The 24,705-nt window shown below is 40.9% G+C and overlaps 1 protein-coding gene across 3 annotated transcripts in view; it reads left to right on the top strand.

Annotated features, from left to right (window-relative positions):
- The first annotated feature begins 3,595 nt into the window (after positions 1 to 3,595).
- The window catches only part of LOC133623022 (histone acetyltransferase KAT6A-like), a 101,161-nt gene continuing 80,051 nt past the window's right edge, over positions 3,596 to 24,705 (top strand). For all 3 annotated transcript variants that reach the window (XR_009817840.2, XM_061985931.2, XM_061985933.2), the window contains exons 1-2: positions 3,596 to 3,723; positions 9,785 to 11,132. Coding sequence is in view for 2 of the 3 variants with exons in the window: in XM_061985931.2 (XP_061841915.2) it covers positions 10,425 to 11,132 (708 nt within the window). In the remaining variant the exon portion in view is untranslated. The remainder of the gene's footprint in view (positions 3,724 to 9,784; positions 11,133 to 24,705) is intronic.

Raw genomic sequence — 24,705 nt, forward strand, 5'->3', positions numbered from 1 at the left:
TTGTGTCTTGGATCAAAGATCCCGTCTACTGCCCAAAACAACAATTCAAATCTGCCTGGTTAGGCTCTGTGTATGTCACGTGTGCCTTCCTTAGGTGAAGCTAGCTTTACAGCTATGTTGTTGATTGATTGATTGCAACTTTTATTAGTAGATTGCACAGTACAGTACATATTCCGTACAATTGACCACCAAATGGTAACACCCCAATAAGTTTTTCAACTTGTTTAAGTCGGCGTCCACTGATTCATGATACAGATATATACTATCAAATATATACTAACGTCATAATACAGTCATCACACAAGATAATCATCAGAGTATATACATTGAATTATTTACAATCCGGGATGTGTGATATGGGGGGGGGGGGGGGGGGGGGGGGGGGGGGTTAGGTTTGGTTGGTATCAACACTTCTGTCATCAACAATCAGCATCAACAATTGCATCATCAGAGAAATGGACATTGAAACAGTGTAGGTCTGACTTGGTAGGATATGTACAGCAAGTAGTGGACACAGAGAGAGAGATCAGAAAGTATAAGAAAAAATGTCTACATTTGATTATTTACAATCCGAAGAGGTATTATGTGGAAGGGAGGGTGTTAGTTTAAGGTTGTAGTTGCCTGGAGGTGTTCTTTTAGTGCGGTTTTGAAGGAGGATAGAGATGACCTTTATTTTACACCTGTTGGGAGTGGATTCCATATTGAAGTGGCATAGAAAGAGAATGAGTTAAGACCTTTGTTAGTTTGGAATCTGGGTTTAACGTGGTTAGTGTTAGTGTTAGTGTTATTATGCTGTTTGTTACTTATGTATGTTATGTTGCAGCTATTTAAAATAGTTTTGTCAATTTGTTCTGGCCTGAAATAAATTGGCCCTTTGAAACATATCTTTGTCTTTGTGTGTTGTATGTAGACCACAATGCTTAGCAGAGTTCAGTGATGCAAATGTATGTCAAGTTGATCAACAGATTGTATTATTCCCCAGTGCAATAACAGTACTGAAATGATAATGATAATGGGAGCTTTAAAAACAAAAAGTAGAAGAAGTAACTAAATAGTTACTTTTCACAGTAACGCATTACTTTTTGGTGTAAGTAACTGAGTTAGTAACTGAGTTACTTTTGAAATAAAGTAACTAGTAACTGTAACTAGTTACTGGTTTTCAGTAACTAACCCAACACTGCCAAGGACAGCACACACCCTGGCTTCCACCTGTTCGACCTGCTACCGTCGGGCAGGCGCTACAGGTGCATCAGAGCCAGAACAAACAGGCTGAGAGACAGCTTCTTTCCCAGAGCTGTCACCATCTTGAACTCTAACTTATAATAATAATTCACCCCTATACAATATCCTACCCTAATACCCTACTGTGCAATATTACCCTTTGAGTGCAATACGTCCGACACTGATTGTTATTTATTACTCCGGTACTCTTGTCTTGTTCTGTATATTGTACAGTATTTTGTATTTCTATAGTGTTTTGTATATTGTACAGGATTGCTTATTATTTTTATTGGATAGTAGTCTGTTTATTTCAATTGTTAGTTTTTTTCTTTATTGCCTGTTGTGTAATTTATTTTATCTTATTATTTATTTATTTTATACCTCATATTTGTTCCCACTACCACACCTTAAGTTGGAATCCTTAATCTCGTTATTTGCAAATATAATGACAATAAAGTCCATTCTATTCTTCTATTCTATCTAGCCGTCTATCCGTCTGCCTGTCTGTCTATCCATCTGTCTATCTATCTATCTATCTATCTATCTATCTATCTATTAGAGATGCGCGGATAGGCAATTATTTCATCCGCAACCGCATCAGAAAGTCGTCAACCATCCGCAATCCACCCGATCTAACATTTGATCAGAACCGCATCCGCCCGCCATCCGCCCGTTGTTATATATCTAATATAGACGATGCAAGGCATTAGTGAGGTTATAAAGCTTTTGCCTGTTAAAGAAAGGAGACTGATCCAATGCAGCACAGACATTCGCGTGCCACGCTGTCACGACCCAGACGCACACCAGTGCGCAATCATATGGGAGCCGCGCTGAGCGCACCTCCAAGCGCGTCTCGCTGCCGGCGACGGCCGGGTATATGGGCCCGACGCTCCAGCGCCATCCATTTTCAGGGCTAGTTGATTCGGCAGGTGGGTTGTTACACACTCCTTAGCGGGTTCCGACTTCCATGGCCACCGTCCTAGCTGCTGTCTATATCAACCAGGGTGAGCCCCACCCCTTTCGTGAGCGCACTGCGCGCGGAGTGACCCCTGTTACGCGCCCCCGGCAACAGGGGTGGCGGGCAGGTAAGCTGCGCGGGCGGAGCGCGCGGAGTGACCCCTGTTACGAGCCCCCGGCCACGGGGGTGGCGGGCAGGTAAGCTGCTTACCTGCTGTGCGTGACGCCGGCCGCGGCGAAGGCGGACGAGGCGGGGTGTCGGTGCTGTGGGCGCGGTGGTGACCCTGGACGTGCGTCGGGCCCTTCTCGCGGATCGCCTCAGCTACGGCTCCCGGTGGGGCCCTCTCGAGGGAAGGGGCCTCGGTCCCGGACCCCGGCGAGGCGTCCCTTCTCCGCTCCGTAAAAGTGTCCATCTCTTTTCTTTTTTTTTCTTCTGTTGTGGCATATGCTGCAGGTGCCTGCTCGTTTTTCGTATGTGGGTAACAACATTTAACTATATATATATATTTCCCAATTGGTTTAACTGCCACCCGCCTGAATCTATTTAAAATCTTTTTTATTTTTATTTCAACCACCCGACCCGACCCGACCCGCGGATAAAATCTAATTTTTTTAAATTTCATCCGCCCGATCCGCGGATAATCCGTGGACTCCGCGGTTGTGCCCGCAAACCGCGCATCTCTACTATCTATCTATCTATCTATCTATCTATCTATCTATCTATCTATCTATCTATCTATCTATCTATCTATCTATCTATCTATCTATCTATCTATCTATCCATCCATCCCTTTATTGAATTAGACAGTGAACACTATTCGTTTCTTCAGTGTAGAGATAACAATGTGCTTCACAGTAGGAGAGCCAATACCTGACAAGTGGAAATGGACTACTCTGCAGAGACAGATGATGACACGCTTTATCATGTAGTGCAACACTCCAAGATAGCTGCAATCATTTTTAATCACGCATTGACCGAATGCACGTGTCAATCCTCATAAATAAACTGCATTGAAGAGAGAGAGAGAGGTCTTTTTTTGATCTTTAAATACCCTCTAACATTAACGCGCGCTCATTGGCTTTGATTTTTTTGTGTGTGTTTTCCTTCCCTGCAGCTGCTTAGACAAATGCAGACGTTCCCTTAGATCTATCTCCTGTGGAGACTGTGAGATTACCTCAACCTCCTTTTTTTCCTTTTTTTTTTTTTTCCTCCTCCCAACACCACCGCCATCTGTCCCCTTTCTTCCATTTCTACGTGCCCAGGCGATATCCGTAGCCCTCTCATAGCAACAGCGTGCCGCCGCCGCCCCCACCGCTTAGTGTTTCTTTTTTACCCCGGGATCTTCGCCTCGCACTATGCAGACGGTCCCTTGGTCCTGGCTGCCTGTTCAGTGTTACCCCCTCCCCCACCGCCGTGCTCCGTTTCACTCAAAGATGGCGTCGGCTCCAGAGCCTCTGGTCTCTGGCTGCGTTATAAGGCTTGTTGTTGTCTCCGTTCTGCGCGGTTCCGGCACCTTTTCCCCGGCGGATCGACACGGAATTCCGGTGAGTCGGCAGCGAGAGGACGGATAAAAGAGGCGGTGGCGTGTTTTTAAACGGCGCGGCTCTTCCTGGAGCTTCCCCCCCCCCTAAACGCGAGCCACAATCGGAGCAGCTTTTCGGGGGAGGACCGGGAGAGGGAGAGCGGGGTACTGGGGGGCTGGTGAGCGCGGAGGAAGGTGGAGGAGGAGGGGGGGGGAGCCGCCGCGGCCTAGCTGCTCCACTCCAGCGGCCTTGTCTTCTCCGCCACCGCGGGCTCAACGTGTTACGTGGGGCGGGCAGACGTGAAGGCGAGGCGGGTGTGGGGGTTATCTCTTGTCGGGTCTTTTTGGTGTGAAATAGTGCCTCCATTCCCCCCTCCACTTAGCCCGACATGGCCGTCAGCAAGTTGCATTGTGCCCCCCAACACAAGGCCGCGGTCTTACCTTAAAAATATGTGAATGACATTCAAAATTACATTTATTAGGCTGTACTTGTCGCGATTATTTGGCTTAAACGTGTGTCTTGCAGCGGAAGGCGTATTTTTTATTCATGCTTGGCGGTTCCAGCGAGTGTAGCCTGGCGTTTTCCTGCTGTTTACGTTCCGGGGGAGTAACGTTAGTAACACGGTCGACACGTTAGCGCCCCTGGCTAGCCTGGTAACGTTAGCCGGCTAAACGACAAGCATTTAGCGGGAAGGACTTATTTGTGCCAGTGGCGATAAAGAAATGGACGCTTGTTTCGTCTTATTTTTGCAATGTGGGCTCAATTGACTTTACTCGATTGTTTAGCTTAGCCACGCTCGGCTAATGTTTGCTAACTTGTCTGTGTTTTGACTACATTGTGTTTACGTTAGGCCAGTGTTTTTCAACCACTGGTGTGCCGTGGGAGATGACCTAATTTCGCCTATTTGGGTTAAAAATACTTTTTGGCAAACCAGTGAGTATAGTCCGCAAATGATGTGTTGTTGTTGTTGACCGTGTAATATCAGTAGGTGGCAGCCGGTAGCTAATTGCTTTGTAGATGTCGGAAACAGCGGGTAAACAGGTATCTAATGCTTAAACCAAAAAATAAACAAAAGGTGAGTGCCCCTAAGAAAAGGCATGGAGGCTTAGGGAAGGCTATGCAGAAGGAAACTAAAACTGAGCTGGCTGCAAAGTAAACAAAAACAGAATGCTGGACGACAGCAAAGACTTACTGTGGAGCAAAGACGGCGTCGGGACATGACAATCAACAATGTCCCCGCAAAGAAGGATAAAAACAACTGAAGCTGCGAACCGCAGCTAATGTTTTAAAGGCCCAATACTATCAAAATAAACAAAAACATAACAAAAGTGCAATAAAAAAGCTTACATATGAAATGTAATTTAGAAAAAGTTGCAATGTTGACTAATAAAACTGTCATTACTCTAAACATAATATTGAATCAAAACCAATGTTTTTATGACTTATTGACCTACCCAAGGCTCCGATTACTTCACATCAGATATTCCACTTTGAAAAATATTCCTTGTGAAAGATTTTGCATTGACAAAAAGGGAAGAAAACAAACAAAAAAACAACAAAAAACTTAGAAATGACGGATAGATTTGAAGTTGACTTAGACTCTAGATATTTAAGCGTGAAATAAATAATGTATGTATGCTCTGGCACACGATTATCAACTGGTGTGCCGTGGGAGATGACCTAATTTCACCTATTTGGGTTAAAAATATTTTTTGGCAAACCAGTAAGTATAGTCCGCAAATGATGTGTTGTTGTTGTTGACCGTGTAATATCAGTAGGTGGCAGCCGGTAGCTAATTGCTTTGTAAATGTCGGAAACAGTGGGTAAACAGGTATCTAATGCTTAAACCAAAAAATAAACAAAAGGTGAGTGCCCCTAAGAAAAGGCATGGAGGCTTAGGGAAGGCTATGCAGAATGAAACTAAAACTGAGCTGGCTGCAAAGTAAACAAAAACAGAATGCTGGACAACAGCAAAGACTTACTGTGGAGCAAAGACGGCGTCGGGACATGACAATCAACAATGTCCCCGCAAAGAAGGATAAAAACAACTGAAACTGCGAACGGCAGCTAATGTTTTAAAGGCCCAATACTATTAAAATAAACAAAAACATAACAAAAGTGCAATAAAAAAGCTTACAGGTGAAATGTAATTTAGAAAAACTTGCAATGTTGACTAATAAAACTGTCATTACTCTAAACATAATATGGAATCAAAACCAATGTTTTTATGACTTATTGACCTACCCAAGGCTCCGAATACTTCACATCAGATATTCCACTTTGAAAAATATTCCTTGTGAAAGATTTTGCATTGACAAAAAGGGAAGAAAACAAACAAAAAAACAACAAAAAACTTAGAAATGACGGATAGATTTGAAGTTGACTTAGACTCTAGATATTTAAGCGTTAAATAAATAATGTATGTATGCTCTGGCACACGATTATCAACTGGTGTGCCGTGGGAGATGACTTAATTTCACCTATTTGGGTTAAAAATACTTTTTGGCAAACCAGTAAGTATAGTCTGCAAATGATGTGTTGTTGTTGACCGTGTAATATCAGTAGGTGGCAGCCGGTAGCTAATTGCTTTGTAGATGTCGGAAACAGCGGGTAAACAGGTATCTAATGCTTAAACCAAAAAATAAACAAAAGGTGAGTGCCCCTAAGAAAAGGCATGGAGGCTTAGGGAAGGCTATGCAGAAGGAAACTAAAACTGAGCTGGCTGCAAAGTAAACAAAAACAGAATGCTGGACGACAGCAAAGACTTACTGTGGAGCAAAGACGGCGTCGGGACATGACAATCAACAATGTCCCCGCAAAGAAGGATAAAAACAACTGAAGCTGCGAACCGCAGCTAATGTTTTAAAGGCCCAATACTATTAAAATAAACAAAAACATAACAAAAGTGCAATAAAAAAAGCTTACAGGTGAAATGTAATTTAGAAAAACTTGCAATGTTGACTAATAAAACTGTCATTACTCTAAACATAATATTGAATCAAAACCAATGTTTTTATGACTTATTGACCTACCCAAGGCTCTGATTACTTCACATCAGATATTCCACTTTGAAAAATATTCCTTGTGAAAGATTTTGCATTGACAAAAAGGGAAGAAAACAAACAAAAAAACAACAAAAAACTTAGAAATGACGGATAGATTTGAAGTTGACTTAGACTCTAGATATTTAAGCGTTAAATAAATAATGTATGTATGCTCTGGCACACGATTATCAACTGGTGTGCCGTGGGAGATGACCTAATTTCACCTATTTGGGTTAAAAATATTTTTTGGCAAACCAGTAAGTATAGTCCGCAAATGATGTGTTGTTGTTATTGACCGTGTAATATCAGTAGGTGGCAGCCGGTAGCTAATTGCTTTGTAGATGTCGGAAACAGCGGGTAAACAGGTATTTAATGCTTAAACCAAAAAATAAACAAAAGGTGAGTGCCCCTAAGAAAAGGCATGGAGGCTTAGGGAAGGCTATGCAGAAGGAAACTAAAACTGAGCTGGCTGCAAAGTAAACAAAAACAGAATGCTGGACGACAGCAAAGACTTACTGTGGAGCAAAGACGGCGTCGGGACATGACAATCAACAATGTCCCCGCAAAGAAGGATAAAAACTACTGAAACTGCGAACGGCAGCTAATGTTTTAAAGGCCCAATACTATTAAAATAAACAAAAACATAACAAAAGTGCAATAAAAAAGCTTACAGGTGAAATGTAATTTAGAAAAATATGCAATGTTGACTAATAAAACTGTCATTGCTCAAAACATAATATTGAATCAAAACCAATGTTTTTATGACTTATTGACCTACCCAAGGCTCCGAGTACTTCACATCAGATATTCCACTTTGAAAAATATTCCTTGTGAAAGATTTTGCATTGACAAAAAGGGAAGAAAACAAACAAAAAAACAACAAAAAACTTAGAAATGACGGATAGATTTGAAGTTGACTTAGACTCTAGATATTTAAGCGTTAAATAAATAATGTATGTATGCTCTGGCACACGATTATCAACTGGTGTGCCGTGGGAGATGACCTAATTTCACCTATTTGGGTTAAAAATATTTTTTGGCAAACCAGTAAGTATAGTCCGCAAATGATGTGTTGTTGTTGTTGACCGTGTAATATCAGTAGGTGGCAGCCGGTAGCTAATTGCTTTGTAGATGTCGGAAACAGCGGGTAAACAGGTATCTAATGCTTAAACCAAAAAATAAACAAAAGGTGAGTGCCCCTAAGAAAAGGCATGGAGGCTTAGGGAAGGCTATGCAGAAGGAAACTAAAACTGAGCTGGCTGCAAAGTAAACAAAAACAGAATGCTGGACGACAGCAAAGACTTACTGTGGAGCAAAGACGGCGTCGGGACATGACAATCAACAATGTCCCCGCAAAGAAGGATAAAAACAACTGAAGCTACGAACCGCAGCTAATGTTTTAAAGGCCCAATACTATTAAAATAAACAAAAACATAAAAGTGCAGTAAAAAAGCTTACAGGTGAAATGTAATTTAGAAAAACTTGCAATGTTGACTAATAAAACTGTCATTACTCTAAACATAATATTGAATCAAAACCAATGTTTTTATGACTTATTGACCTACCCAAGGCTCCGAATACTTCACATCAGATATTCCACTTTGAAAAATATTCCATGTGAAAGATTTTGCATTGACAAAAAGGGAAGAAAACAAACAAAAAACTTAGAAATGACGGATAGATTTGAAGTTGACTTAGAATCTAGAGATTTAAGCGTTAAATGAATAATGTATGTATGCCCTGGCACGCGATTATCATCCGTCTTTACTGCGGAGCAAAGACGGCGTCCACAAAGTACATCCGAACATGACGTGACAATCAAACAATGTCCCCACAGAGAAGGATAAAAACAACCGAAATAGTCTTGATTGCTAAAACAAAGCAGGTGCGGGACATATCGCTCAAAGGAAGACATGAAACTGTTACAGGAAAATACCAAGAAAAAGCCACCAAAAATAGGAGCGCAAGACAAGAACTAAAACACTACACACAGGAAAACAGCCAAAAAACTCAAAATAAGGGTGTGATGTGAGAGGTGGTGACAGTACACCTACTTTGAGACAAGCGCCATAGTGATGCATGCTTGGTTATGGTTTAAAGTCATATCCAACAATTGCGACGACGTCTTTTTACTGTCGACTGAGTTTTGTTTTTTTATGATATCTGCTGGTGGTGTGCCTCCGGATTTTTTCAACGCAAAAAAGGGTGAAAAACACTGTGTTAGGCAACAAAACAGAGTGGTAGGTCACTCAAATGTGCTGATATTGCATGTATTACATGTTTCCTTTTCTATTTTTCCACATGTACTCCCTGTATATAACTAGTGCGTCGATTTTGGTATTAACATGTTTTGGTAGTGTTCCATGTAAACATCCATCCATCCATCCATTTCCCACCGCTTGTCCCTTTCGGGGTCGCGGGGGGTCGCTGGAGCCTATCTCAGCTGCATTCGGGCGGTAGGCGGGGTACACCCTGGACAAGTCGCCACCTCATCGCAGTCCATGTAAACAACGTAAAGAAAATAAATAATAATAATAACAAGTTACTCTTTCTATTAATTTGAGTGTTTTGAAACATTATTCACTGTTATCTCATTATAAGGAAGTACTTTGTTTATATACGTATGCTGTCAGGTTGGTTTTTAGTTTAGTTTTTAGTTTATTATTTCTTCGGTCAGTGGTCAATAAAATAAACAAACAGTTTTACATAAACAAACAGTTGTACATTCATAAATTGAAAATGTGGCAGACCGAAAGGGTTTAGGCTGAAGTTGACCTTACTCCGCCTAACTCTATAAACAAAGCAAAGATGAGCTTCCGAAAAATATAAAATTTTCTTTGCACAACATATTATAAATACACCTTGTACACAACATAAACACTGTTCAATTATATACACAGTAAAGACATCTGAAATATCTTTGTTTACATTTTGTTCCCTCCCTGGCTTGACTTGAATGGTACCTGAGCAGAGATGCATGTTTGATATACATCCGTTTTTCTTAACGGTGTCCTTTTTTTGGTGTCTTTTTCACGTAGGGTGCATCTGCTGCAGAAGCGCAATAGGAAATGACGGTGATCAGCCCTGGGTACTCCGTCCTGGTGTTGAGAAGCCCAGACTGCTGGAGTTGAAGAACACGGTGAAAGGGAAGAATATTTTGGAGAACTCACATTTATCCCACAGACGCTTATTACTGAACTATAGAACGCATGTCTTGGAGAACACGGTCATTGTTTTGCAGCTCACATTGAGAATTTTGTTTACTTACCAGTGACTGTTAACAGACTGGTTTATCGTTAATATATCCCTTTTAAAATTAATCCCAGTTATATTTTTACCATTAACACTTAACATTCAGTTATACTAGTCACACTTCTGTGACTGCAGTGGGTGGACCAATTTTATTTGAATGGTGAATTAGATTTTTGAGGGTTGGGCTATGGTCAGCTGCACACTACCGTGTTGTTCATATTCTGCTTCTGTGGGAGTATCCGTGCGGCCACAAGACAAGGGATAGTAAGTGGAGGAGAAGCAAGAAGAACTAGAAAGAAGAGGAGGGGCGGCGGCGCTTCGGCGCAGGCCAGTTGTCTTTCTTTGGCCTGTTGTTGACCTTTTTTTGGGGGGGTTTGGTGAGAGCGGTAAGGCCCCAGGGCCACCGTGGCCTGACAGACTGCAGCCATGGTGAAACTGGCCAACCCCATGTACACCCAGTGGATTCTAGAGGCCATCAAGAAGGTGAAAAAGCAGAAGCAGCGACCATCTGAGGAACGTATTTGCAATGCCGTCTCCATGTCCCATGGACTCGACCGCAGAACAATACTGGAACAATTAGAGCTCAGCGTCAAAGATGGAACCATCCTTAAAGTCACCAACAAAGGTCTGAACTCTTACAAGGATCCTGATAACCCTGGACGCTTGATTCCTCCCAAGCTAAAAGGCAGCAGCTCTGTCGGTGGAGGCGGCGGTGGCAGCAGCAGCAGCGGCGGCGGCGGTGGTGGCGGCGCCGGAGGTGGTGGCGGCGGCGGCAGCAGCAGCACTGGTGGTAACTTTCACAAGAGACCTGGACTTGACTGGAACAAGTTGATTAAGCGGGCTCTGGAGGGCCTCCATGAGCCGGGCGGCTCCAGCTTAAAAAACGTTGAGCGCTTTCTCAAGTGCCAGGCGGATGTGGCAGCCTTTCTGTCGGGCAGCGGCTCCATGGGGCCCGGCCTTTTCCACCAGCAGCTAAGGGTCGCCCTCAAAAGAGCCGTAGCCCATGGACGTGTGGCGAAGCAGGGTCCGCTTTTTCAGCTCATCAGCCGCAGCGCCTCCCAGAACGATGGCACTGGGCTGGTGTCCCTGGAATCGCTGCCGCCTGTCCGCCTGCTGCCCCATGAGAAAGATAAGGTGAGTTTTAAATATTGTTTATATACATGAAGCACACATGCAAACATAATTAGTCAACTGTGACATATAATTTTGAGAGCCGGAGTTTCTTTTTAGTCTATTTCTTTTGTCAGTTACCAATTTAGGAAAACACAAATGTCCACTCTAGAGGACGCTGTTTATCATGAGAATACGGTGATTTTGCCCTGCACTTGTGTTAAATGATAGTCAGTGCTGTGACTTACATCAGTGTTTTTCAACCACTGTGAGATACAGTCTGGTGTGCCATGGGAGATTATCTAATTTCACCTATTTGGGTTAAAAATATTTTTTGCGAACCAGTAATTATAGTCTGCAAATGATGTGTTGTTGTTGAGTGGTCGGTGCTGTCTAGAGCTCGGCAGAGTAACCGTGTAATATCAGTAGGTGGCAGCCGGTAGCTAATTGCTTTGTAGATGTCGGAAACAGCGGGAGGCAGCGTGCAGGTAAAAAAGTGTCTAATGCTTAAACCAAAAATAAACAAAAACTGAGTGCTCCTAAGAAAAGGCATTGAAGCTTAGGGGAGGCTATGCAGAACGAAACTAAAACTGACATGGCTACAAAGTAAACAAAAACAGAATGCTGGACAACCGCAAAGACTTACTGTGGAGCAAAGACGGCGTCCACAATGTACATCCGAACACGACATGACAATCAACAATGTCCCCACAAAGAAGGATAAAAACAACTGAAATAGTCTTGATTGCTAAAACAAAGTAGATGAGGGAAATATCGCTCAAAGGAAGACCTGAAACTGCTACAGGAAAATACCAAAAAATGAGAAAAAGCCACCAAAATAGGAGCGCAAGACAAAAACTAAAACACTACACACAGGAAAACAGCAAAAAACTCAAAATAAGTCAGGGGTGATGTGACAGGTGGTGACAGTACACCTACTTTGAGACAAGAGCTATAGCAGTGGTTCTTAACCTTGTTGTAGGTACCGAACCTCACCAGTTTCATATGCGCATTCACCGAACCCTTCTTTAGTGAAAAATAAAATGTTGTTTTTTTTCAAATTCAAGACAAAGTTATATGTTTTTGGTAACACTTTAGTATGGGGAACATATTCTAAGTAACAAAGACTTAATTTAGAGTTTTTTGGACACTAGGGGAACATATTTTAAGTAACAAAGACTTAATTTAGAGTTATTTGGTTAGTGTTAGGGTTATAATAAGGCCATGCCGAATAAGGCATTAATAAGTACTTAATAATTACTAGTTAAGAGCCAATATGTTACTAATTTGCATGTTAATAAGCAACTAATTAATGGTGAATATGTTCCCCATACTAAAGTGTTACCATGTTTTATTACTAGTGCACAAAATGAACAAACAACAAAACCAACACGGAGCATAAACTCACAACAAATTACACACCTGCAAATCAGTGTGACTTCTGCTGTTGCCGTATCCGTGATACGCTGATAGGGAGAAGTTTTTATTTACACGATGAGTCGGGTGTGTCTTGACCTCCGCCGAACCCCTGAGCCCGACTCACCGAACCCCTAGGGTCCGATCGAACCCAGGTTAAGAACCACTGAGCTATAGTGATGCATGCTTGGTTATGGTTTAAAGTCATATCCAACAATTGCAACAACGACTTTTTACTGTCAACTGCGTTTAGTTTTTTAATGATTTCTGTTGGTGGTGTGCCTCTGGATTTTTTTCAACGCAAAAAATGTGCCTTTGCTCAAAAAAGGTTGAAAAACACTGACTTACATGATGCAAAGGTCTTCAACTACGAGAAGGTCTGTTTATCTAACATGTTTTGTCGGTAATGTCCTTGCGAACACAAAGTGTGTTGCTGCTTTGTTAGACTCTGGGTGGGTCAGTTTTTGGCAGGGGTCAGGTGGAGGAAGTCACATGGCTCCCAGCCACTGTGGTCCGTCTGCAGCCTCGTTTCCCCAGCCTGGACATGGCTGTCAGAAAGGGGCGCGCTGAAGCAGAGTGTAAAAGTCTACAGTGGTGCTGTTTGAGGCTGGATGATGCAAGCCACAAACCTCCGAAAGAAAAAAGAGAGGCAGAGACATCCAGTGAGAAGAAAGCAAGAACGAGCTGTAGAGGCAGACATGCAGGCGACAGAGGAGAGCGGGAACACACCCACTTTTGTAACCTGATCAGAGAGACAGAGAGAGCAGCCGGTTGCTATCCTCTTGCTTCTTATTGCCATGGACGTCTACACATGAATGTCCCAAGAAAGAAACAGAAGCTGTGATGGCGTTGTGATGTATGTCTTCAAAAAAAAATCCATTCATGGCGCACAACATCCAGCCTCCTGCATTACGAGCACGCCAATGGGCGGCATGTAAACACACTTAGTTCCAATTGATACTGTGTTTTATTGCCTGCTAACCAGTTAATAACAATAGATTTGGAGGATTTAGGCTGGCCCGCGCTACTGTTTTGACTGGCTGCCGTCTTTATCTGCGCCCTTTGTGAGCGTGTACATGCCTTCGCAAGCACCCAGGCTCCCAGAAGGCTGCACGCACGCGCTAAAAAGGATTAGCTTAGAGAGCAGGCCGCAGTCATATGGGGTCTGTTTAACACAATGACCTGCTTAGCTGCAAATGGTGCACCTTTAGGATGACCAGACTTGTTTTCTTTGACTCAGCTACTCCTCATGCTAGCCACTGTTTAAAAACAAACAATCCTTATCCTACAAAATCAGAACACTGTTTATTATTTAGATACCATTTGGTTGGAGTGTCCATTATTAGACATTAAAAATTTAATTTAAAACAGGAGAATTGTGCATGACAGCGGATTTCTTTAGTTGGGTATTGCTAAGGGATGTAACAAAATCTCATGGTACGATATTGAATTGAAGTATTTATTTCAAACCTGCACAGTACAACAACACACATTATTTTTTTACATTTTGGCAGAGACATTTATGCAAGGCTTGAAAAGGGATTGGATGAAGCAGATGCTTATAATATCCTAACCCCTCTCACTCATTCCACATTTAACATAAACAATATAATACCATACCTGCCAACTACTCCGGTTTTCCCGTAATTAGTACGGTTTTCATCAACCTATTCCGGGTTACGGTTGCAGTGATAAAAAATACGGTTTTTCATTAATAAAAAAAACAATTTTTTTTAAATGCGCGAGGCTATTTATAGCACCGCTGCCAAGCACGAGGCACCTGTTGCCATTGTTTCCAAACGAGCGAACGATCATGGAATCAGCCGGAGAAAAATCGCAAACGAGTCTTAAACCGAAAAGAAAACTGCAGTCATTCCGTGAAGAATATTCAAAAGCCTATCCGGGAATAATTATCCGTTCCAAAAAGGGTGAAAACTACGCGAATTGCACCTTGCGCAGACAATATTTTTCGATCGGACACGGAGGAATTAGCGATGTAAAAGACCACGTTGGGACAAAAAAACACAAGTCTAATGCCGTTGCTAGCGATACAAGTGGAAAACTTTCAACGTTTTTCGGATTTTAGCCACAAAAAGGTAATGACACCAATGTTATCTATTGGAATTGTTTAGTACTGTTATACTGTTAAAAGTGTTTATACTATTTATGCTTTCAAGTCCAAGTTGAAGAAATCTTGTTAAATGTTGACAGCATAACTACCAAAATACAGAAGTATGTCCTTAATATTTTTGCAGTGCTATTTCTGTTGAAAAGTTAAAATGATTACATTAGAGATGTGATGTGCCACTTTTCAAGTGTCTGATGGCTTAAATTAATTTTCATTAATTTTTCATATTTTGAATTCTTTTGAAAGGCTTACAAAAAAACTACATTTTAATTGTAATTCCATGCTATTGACAGGACTATTAATTTGAATGAAGTTAGCTTACCATGTTTACAGTATGATAATTGTGATAGAAATGTGAATTTTAGGCACAGAATATTTTTTACAATTGAACAAGGCAGTAGATTATATAAGCTTGGACAGAAAGTTAATGACACCAATTTTTTTTTTTAATGGAATTGTTTAGTACTGTTTTACCATTTGTTTACTGTAAAAAGTGTTTATACTGTTTATACTTTCAATTAACAAATTGAAGTCTTGTGAAAGGTTGACAGGATAACTGGCATTAACTGTCAAAATAATTTCAAACTATTGAAGTTAGTTTACAGAATAAACATGTCAATCTACCCATATGATTTTTGCTGTAATATTTTTGTTTTGAAAAGTCACTGTGACTGATAGAAAAGTGATGGTTTTAGCAACATTTTAACCTGTCTGAATGCTAATACCGTAATCATTTTGCGTCGGGGGGCGAAGCCTGAACCCCCCACCAGGACTGGTTACTAGGTTTTTCTGATTTCAAAAGTTGGCAGGTATGTAATACAAGAACAATACTATACAGACAAAAACAAGAAAAGCTCCTGTACACTAACAATACAATAGTACCAATGTTACTATGAGACAAGACGAGACAAAACACACACACACACACACACACACACACAGGCCTAAACACTCTCTGACCATACACCTCTCTCCCATTGCTCTGTGCTGAGGGCATCACTCTCTTTCCTCCTCGTACTTCATCAGTACTTCTTTTTTAAACAGTCTTTTAAATCGAATCATGTTAGAACACGTTTTTAACTCGTCCCCTAAGTTGTTCCACAGACTGACTCCACACACTGAAATGCACATTGATTTTAAAGTTGTTCTAAATTTAGGCAAATATAATTTGTTGTTTCCTCTTAGACCGTAACTATGGTGAGCATCTCTATCCTGGAATAGGTTCTGTATATTGGATGGTAGAGAGTTTTGGGATGCCCTAAACATAATTTGAGCAGTTTTAAAGTTGATCACGTCGGGCAGTTTAAGTTGCTTTAACTCCATGAATAGTGGATTTGAACGATGTCTGTAGTGAACATTGGACACAATCCTAATGGCCTTTTTCTGCAGAGTGACTAAAAGCTGTAAATGGGATTTATAACAATTGCCCCAGACTTCAACACAATAGTTTAAATACGACATAATAAATGAATGATACAATAACAGCAGAGCATTGGTGTTCAATAAATGACATAATCTCTTCATCATTCCAACACATTTAGCAACTTTTGTCCTCATGAGGCTTCCATGAGATATTTTCATCTGTTACCACTCCTAAGAATGAATTTTGTTGAACATATTCTATTGGTGTATCATCTATAAAAATCACAGTATTAAGGCCACGGTACAATATTATTGTGGTATATGTATACAAAAAAAAAAAAGACTTGCCATAGTGTGCAAAAGGAAGTACCGTATTTTCCGCACTATAAGGCGCACCGGATTATTAGCCGCACCTTCAATGAATTACATATTTCATAACTTTGTCCACCAATAAGCCGCCCCGGATTATAAGCCGCGCCTACGCTGCGCTAAAGGGAATGTCAAAAAAACAGTCAGATAGTTCAGTCAAACTTTAATAATATATTGAAAACCAGCGTTCTAACAACTCTGTCCCAAAATGTACGCAAATGTGCAATCACAAACATAGTAAAATTCAAAATGGTGTAGAGCAATAGCAACATAATGTTGCTCGAACGTTAATGTCACAACACACAAAATAAACATAGCGCTCACCTTCTGAAGTTATTCTTCATTCGTAAATCCTTCGAATTCTTCGTCTTCGGTGTCCGAATTGAAAAGTTGCGCAAGCGTGGGATCCAAAAATGGCCGGCTCCGTCTCGTCGAAGTCATCGGATTCAGTGTCGCTGTTGTTGTGCAGCAGTTCTGTGAATCCTGCCTTCCGGAAAGCTCGGACCACAGTTGTGACCGAAATATCTGCCCAGGCATTTACGATCCACTGGCAAATGTTGGCGTATGTCGTCCGGCGCTGTCTGCCCGTCTTAGTGAAGGTGTGTTCGCCTTCGGAGCTGTGTGAAAAAAGCCACCCGGCCTCTTCGCGTAAACTTCCCTTAACCACTCGCTCATCTTTTCTTCATCCATCCATCCCTTCGAGTTAGCTTTTATGATGACGCCGGCTGGAAAGGTCTCTTTTGGCAAGGTCTTCCTTTTGAATATCACCATGGGTGGAAGTTAGCATGGCAAGCTAGAACCACAGTGAAGGATGACTTCTCATTCCCTGTGGTGCGAATATTCACCGTACGTGCTCCCGTTCCACAGTGCGGTTCACAGGAATATCAGTTGCTGTGAAATACGGTAGTAATCCGTGTGCGGATGGAGAGATTGCGTCTTTTTATGAACCGGATCCTTGTCGCTTTGTAGGAGCCATTTTGTGGTCTTTACAGATGTAAACAGGAAATGAAACGTACGGTGATATCCGCGCGTTTTTTCTTCTTCTTCCGGGGGCGGGTAGAAGAAGAAGCGCTTCCTGTTCTATGGGGGCGGGTGCTTTCCTTGGCGGTTGCTTGCGTAGAAGAAGAAGCGCTTCCTGTTCTACCGGGAAAAAAGATGGCGGCTGTTTACCGAAGTTGCGAGATCGAAACTTTATGAAAATGAATCGTAATAAAGCGCACCGGGTTATAAGGCGCACTGTCAGCTTTTGAGAAAAATTGTGGTTTTTAGGTGCGCCTTATAGTGCGGAAAATACGGTAACAGGAATGTTTAATAAACAAACTTGCTGTAATTGAACACAAACAATAATACAAAAATGTTGTAATCATATGTATTACTAGTTACTATCTAGTACAGTAGACATTACTTCTATCAGTTAAGGGAAATGCAGTTTTTCAGAAAAGGTAACTCAAATTTTGACTTTTAATAATGTAAATACCTCACAAATTGACGTTTAGCTTCGCTGGCTTCATCTTTTCCAGGTGAAGGTAGCTTATCGAGTAGCTTCGGTGTGCAGACGGTGCTTTCCCTGAGCATGGCTGAGTCTGTTTTGGCTTGGAACACTCGAGCCGAACGTGGCGCGCTTTATTACTTCCGCCAAAGAGGTTATGTTTTCGCCAGGGTTTGTTTGTCTCAAACAGTTATTAGGATTTTGAAAACCCCCCAAATTATTTTAACTACTACAAAGTGGAACACATTTCACATCCTGCTTTCTCTTTCTTTATACTAGTTAAGACGTTCCACGCCCCCACATGCGTCCCGCGCTACACAGGATTCCGGGAGATGTAGTTTATTTTCACGTCTGCCAAAGCAAAAGTGCCAGAAAAACCTAAACTTACCAAGTTTTTGTTTGATACTGTCACACGTCATAGCATTATTGATAAGATTTGGACCCTGCAATACCACAGTATCTACGGTACTGTTTTATCCCAATTATTGCTCTTTCTTGTGGCCTTGTTATGAAGTTGTCATAAGGGTGTATTCAAAAGTATGTGATGTGTATTTTGAAAGAGTTGCCTATTTTTTGTTTATTTTAAGCTGTGTGCAGGTGCGAATTCCGATATGGCAAATTCCAAATTTGCTATATTGCCTCACATGTAAGGGTGTAACGGTAAACAAACATTTCGGTTCGGTACGTACCTCGGTTTAGAGGTCACTGTTCGGTTCATTTTCGGTACAGTAAGAAAACAACAAAATATACATTTTCTGGTTATTTATTTACCAAAATTTGTAAACAATGGCTTTATCATTTTAACATTGCTTTAAAATAGCTCTGTGTGTGATGGATGTGAGCCACCAGTAGGCTGATCAGTGCAACAGCAGGCAGTCATGAATGCTAAGAATAACATACATATACACACAGGGTCCATTGCCAGGGTTAATGCAGTCAACATATATAAAATAAAAACTAAATAAGATAAGGCTCAGAATTGGTTTCTTAACAAAACCTTTCTACATATAAAGTGCAACATTTCCACATATAAAGTGCAACATTAAACTGCTTCAAGTTGTTGCTGGGATTAAATAAAATGACAAAACTTTTCTTCTACATACAAAAAGTGCAACATTAAACAGTTTCAAGTCAACTCCGCCTCAAGATTAACTTTTCTTTTTCCCCCCAGCCTTAAATCCTGGTGACTTTCACTCAATTTTCATTTATCCACAATGTCTGCAGAATAATAATAATAATAATAATAATGGATTAGATTTATATAGCGCTTTTCTAGACACTCAAAGCGCTTCACAGAGAAGTGAGAACCCATCAGCTGTGGAAAATACCCTTTCGCTGGGCACGTAGGTAGCAGGTATGGCGAGGTAGTGCCTGGCTAACTTGGCAGTAAGAGGATATACGGGCTCATTGTTCTTCCACCATAGAAGTGGGTCAAAATCTAGTTTTTAATGCAATATGGTCTTAAATCTGCTGCTATAAAAACATTTGTTATTGCTTTAGCCCTGCCTGACTCGCCGAGGAGAGGCTGCTTGAATGCGGTGTTTGCACGACGCTCGTCTTTCTCTTCGTTGAAGCGATGTTATCCATTGTTGTATCGCACCGCAAAGCCGAAATGTTCCCAAACGGGAGATCTTAACGAGGCAGGAGGGTCTTCCAGCTCTGGCTTTTGCATGTTGTAGTAGCCTGGTTGTGCCTCGGTGTGCATTGTTTACACAACGTGCGGTGCGCTACTTAATATGTCCGTGTGGAAACTCGTTCGGTGCACCTCCGTTCCGAACCGAACCCCCCGTACCGAAACGGTTCAATACAAATACACGTACCGTTACACCCTTATTCACAAAGCTGCCAAAAGTTATGATTTCTCAAGAAGAAGAGTAGGGTAAGAGAGGCTTTCAGTGAAGTCTTTGAGAGGAAAAATCAAAACAAATTGCGAAGCACCGGCATTGACCTCATTTGTGAGTAGATTTGTGTACGCAATTCGCTGTTTATGTCATAGTGTACCATCCAAACAGGATCGCAGACCCTATTTCCGTCTGTCTCCCTCCTCTCATCCTAATAGGGTGCCATTGCCAGGTCATGAGGGGGGAGGTGAAGGGGGATCGAAGTCAACCAGGGGTCATGGATATATAGACTCCAAACCTCATTGCCTCCCTGAGCACCCGTTAGCGGTATGAAGCGTCGGCCATTAGGTGGGATGGGCTTGACGTGGAGTCTTTGTGCGCGGAGCTGTGTGATTACATAGTTGTGTGTGTGATGTTCATCCCGTCATAATAGACAAGAGCAATCTCCCTGCCCTGCGATTGCCCTCTCCCCAACAGCTGGAGTGGGGTGAAGCAGAGTTCTCAATGCCGGCGTGCAGTGTCACGGTGAGGACGTGTGAAAAAAGCCACTTGCACGCACATATGCAGCGACTTCCCTCCAAAATATGCCACTGACCATTCAACTCTTTCGTCTATCGCACGCCCGCTGCAGCTATTGTTTCTTTTTTTGCTATTGGCGCTGAAACCTGCTCTCCATGAAGCTTTGCTTACTATGAACTCCTCATTGATGTATTTATCCTGCATAATCAATTCCACTTGCCAATATTGGCTCTGTTTCTAATGGCATACACACTTTTTACACTTGCTTGCTCAAGGTTAAGTCATCATGTTTTGTCACGTGAGAGAATGAGTGCAAAACACCCTCTTGACATCGATTATGTGCCTCGGATGCTCCCCGCATTTTCCTCTTTTTTTTTTTTTTACCCTGCACATCCCGCTTCAGAATGGAAGTAGTCACAGGAGAGTAGTTGGTGTGTTTTCTGTGTGGATAGAACCATTAGCTATGTTGGATTCACAACACAAGAATGTTTTGATGATCGCTTACTTGGTTGCCACTAAAATACCTCCCTCTGGTTTGTTGTTGATGTTTTGTTGTTGCATTTACATCGGATTAGCTTCATCTTTCCCAGGAGGAACTCAAAAACGGCAAAGACTTGTGTTTTCCCGACTTAAACATGTCAGACAGTTGTCATGCAAGATTATTGCACATAAAATGGATACAACCTGTCATTTCTTTACATGACGGTAACACCTTAGAGCCTAAAAAAGGAAATATGCGATATTGGACTTGGGGTATGTTTGAGTTTGAGTTTATTTCGAACATGCAAGTATACAACATGTAACGTGTTTCTTGCTACTTTATGTTGTATATTTTTTACGTGAGATTTCCAGTTCAATTTATCATCAATCATTATACCTAGAAATTTGGTTTCATTTACTCTTTCAATTTATATTCCGTCTATTTGTATTTGTGTTTGACTTTCTCTTCTACTGTTACCAAATAGCGTTATTTTAGTTTTACTGAGATTCAACGATAGTCTGTTTTTGTCAAACCATCTTTTTAATTTGTTAATTTCTTCTGTTATTATTTGTAGTATCTTCTGTGTGTTCTCTCCTGAACAAAACGCTGTTGTATCATCCGCAAGGAGTGTAACGGTACACAAAAATGTGGTTCGGTACGTACCTCGGTTTAGAGGTCACGGTTCGGTTCATTTTCGGTACAGTAAGAAAACAACAAAATATACATTTTTTGGTTATTTACCAAATTTGTAAACAATAGCATAACATACACATACACACAGGGTCCATTGCCAGGGTTAATGTGGTCAACATATATAAAATAAAAACTAAATAAGATGAGGCTCAGAATGGTTTCTTAACAAAACCTTTCTACATACAAAGTGCTTTTTTTGATTGATTGATTGAGACTTTTATTAGTAGATTGCACAGTACAGTACATATTCCGTACAACTGACCCATACCTGCCAACTACTCCGGTTTTCCCGTAATTAGTACGGATTTCATCAACCTATTCCGGGATACGGTTGCAGTGATAAAAAAATACGGTTTTTCATTAATTAAAAACATTTTTTATTTTTTAAGTTTTATTCACGAAATCGCGTAACAACAATGACAATCGACACTGCTTCCCGTAACTTCCTATCGAGCCATTCCGAATGCCATGCGCGAGGCTATATATAGCACCGCTGCCAAGCACGAGGCACCAGTTGCCCATTGTTTCCAAACGAGCGAACGATCATGGAATCAGCCGGAGAAAAATCGCAAACGAGTCTTAAACCGAAAAGAAAACTGCAGTCATTCCGTGAAGAATATTCAAAAGCCTATCCGGGAATAATTATCCGTTCCAAAAAGGGTGAAAACTACGCGAATTGCACTTTGTGCAGACAACATTTTTCGATCGGACACGGAGGAATTAGCGATGTAAAAGACCACTTGGGACAAAAAAACACAAGTCTAATGCCGTTGCTAGCGATACAAGTGGAAAACTTTCAACGTTTTTCGTCGCCCAAACAGATTCTTTGGATGTGATAAATGCCGAAGTTTTATTTACGGAGGCAATAATTGAGCAAACAAAAAGGTAATGACACCAATGTTATCTATTGGAATTGTTTAGTACTGTTATACTGTTAAAAGTGTTTATACTATTTATGCTTTCAAGTCCAAGTTGAAGAAATCTTGTTAAATGTTGACAGCATAACTACCAAAATACAGAAGTATGTCCTTAATATTTTTGCGGTGCTATTTCTGTTGAAAAGTTAAAATGATTACATTAGAGATGTGATGTGCCACTTTTCAAGTGTCTGATGGCTTAAATTAATTTTCATTAATTTTTCATATTTTGAATTCTTTTGAAAGGCTTACAAAAAAACTACATTTGAATTGTAATTCCATGCTATTGACAGGACTATTAATTTTAATGAAGTTAGCTTACCATGTTTACAGTATGATAATTGTGATAGAAATGTGAATTTTAGGCACAGAATATTGTTTACAATTGAACAAGGCAGTAGATTATACAAGCTTGGACAGAAAATTAATAATGACACCAATTTTTTTTTTAATGGAATTGTTTAGTACTGTTTTACCATTTGTTTACTGTAAAAAGTGTTTATACTGTTTATACTTTCAATTAACAAATTGAAGTCTTGTGAAAGGTTGACAGGATAACTGGCATTAACTGTCAAAATAATTTCAAACTATTGAAGTTAGCTTACAGAATAAACATGTCAATCAACCCATATGATTTTTGCTGTAATATTTTTGTTTTGAAAAGTCACTGTGACTGATAGAAAAGTGATGGTTTTAGCAACATTTTAACCTGTCTGAATGCTAATAATCATTTTGCGTCGGGGGGCGAAGCCTGAACCCCCCACCAGGACTTTGTCCTGGACCTACCGGGGCCTGCGGCCCCTGGACCCTGGCTACTAGGTTTTTTCGATTTCAAAAGTTGGCAGGTATGCACCCCTAATGTTTACACAAACGAAATTTAGTATTTCTTTGCTTTTCTTAATCCACCTGCAGCTGGTTTTACAAACTTACATTTTGAGATGTTTTGAAAAGGCCATGAAATTGCCCTGGACATGCATGTGTGTTAAATTGTCAGTCTGTTCCATCATAGCAGTTAAGAGCGTGACTTTATATTTGCATGGGAAACTATTGCACTATTTAACCTTCCAATAGATTGTCAATACATTTGTATATTGGGGGGGTGATTGAGTCTTAGATGTATCACGATTTGGATGTGGATGATTCTGAAGGAGAGGTGAAGCCAGTTTGAATGGGATGTAGTGAAACAACCAAAGAATAAGTGCTTTGTACACTTCAAATTATTTTCACTGGAACCGCAATACAGCAGAGCGTAGCCAGCTAAGAGGAGGAAATGAATACGTCAGGAGAGAATGATAATAACATAGTGCGATGCGACGTCACGATAAAGGCCCAAACATATTTGCGTACTTATAGCGGATGTCTGGTCAGGCCAGTGCGTGCAAAGCTCAAACGTGATTACATTCGTGTCACACAAATGTGTCACATCAACTCGCATTCCATGTGACACTGATCTGCATTTTGCCACCAAAGCATATCACAAAATTAAAATCAGACCAATGAATAACGTTTGAATAAATATTTTACACAGCTTATTTTTTTGAGACAATATCAGACACAGATGATGTGCCTAGTTGACAACTGGCTGCAAGACTTTGCTCGGGGCATCCTGAGCGAGACCTCCTACCCAAGAATGCTCCACTTCCTCGTCTCTTGTGCTATTTAATGGCTTTTCAGTTCACTGCTTTCCAAAGCGAGCAGGTAGATCAGCTCCACTTCCTTGTTAGTGTAGGGCGCCATGACAGAAAAAAGTAAACAATGCGCAAGGATTGTGGGAAATGCAGTGTTTCATGGACGTTTCACAGGAAACTGTGCGTGCGTCTATGGAAGAGCTGATGACAGCGGACATTCTGAGTGGGGCTTCGCCTATAGTACGCTGGAGTCTGTCAGCACCTTAAGCCAGTGGTTCTCAAATGGGGGTACGCGTATCCCTGGGGGTACTTGAAGGTATGCCAAGGGGTACGTGAGATTTTTTTTAAATATTCTAAAAATAGCAACAATTCAAAAATCCTTTATAAATATATTTATTGTATAATACTTAAAAATATGAATGTAAGTTCATAAACTGAACATCAAATCAAGTAGGCTATTCCATTCATTACAATGCAACAATGCAATATTCAGTGTTGACAGCTAGATTTTTTTGTGGACCTGTTCCATAAATATTGATGTTAAAGATTTTTTTCTTTGTGAAGAAATGTTTAGAATTAAGTTCATGAATCCAGATGGATCTCTTATTACAATCCCCAAAGAGGGCACTTTAAGTTGATGATTACTTCTTTGTGTGGAAATCTTTATTTATAATTGAATCACTTGTTTATTTTTCAACAAGTTTTTAGTTATTTTTATATATTTTTTTCCAAATAGTTCAAGAAAGAACACTAC

The sequence above is a fragment of the Nerophis lumbriciformis genome, linkage group LG12, assembly GCF_033978685.3.
Source record: "Nerophis lumbriciformis linkage group LG12, RoL_Nlum_v2.1, whole genome shotgun sequence".
Lineage (NCBI taxonomy): Eukaryota > Metazoa > Chordata > Actinopteri > Syngnathiformes > Syngnathidae > Nerophis > Nerophis lumbriciformis.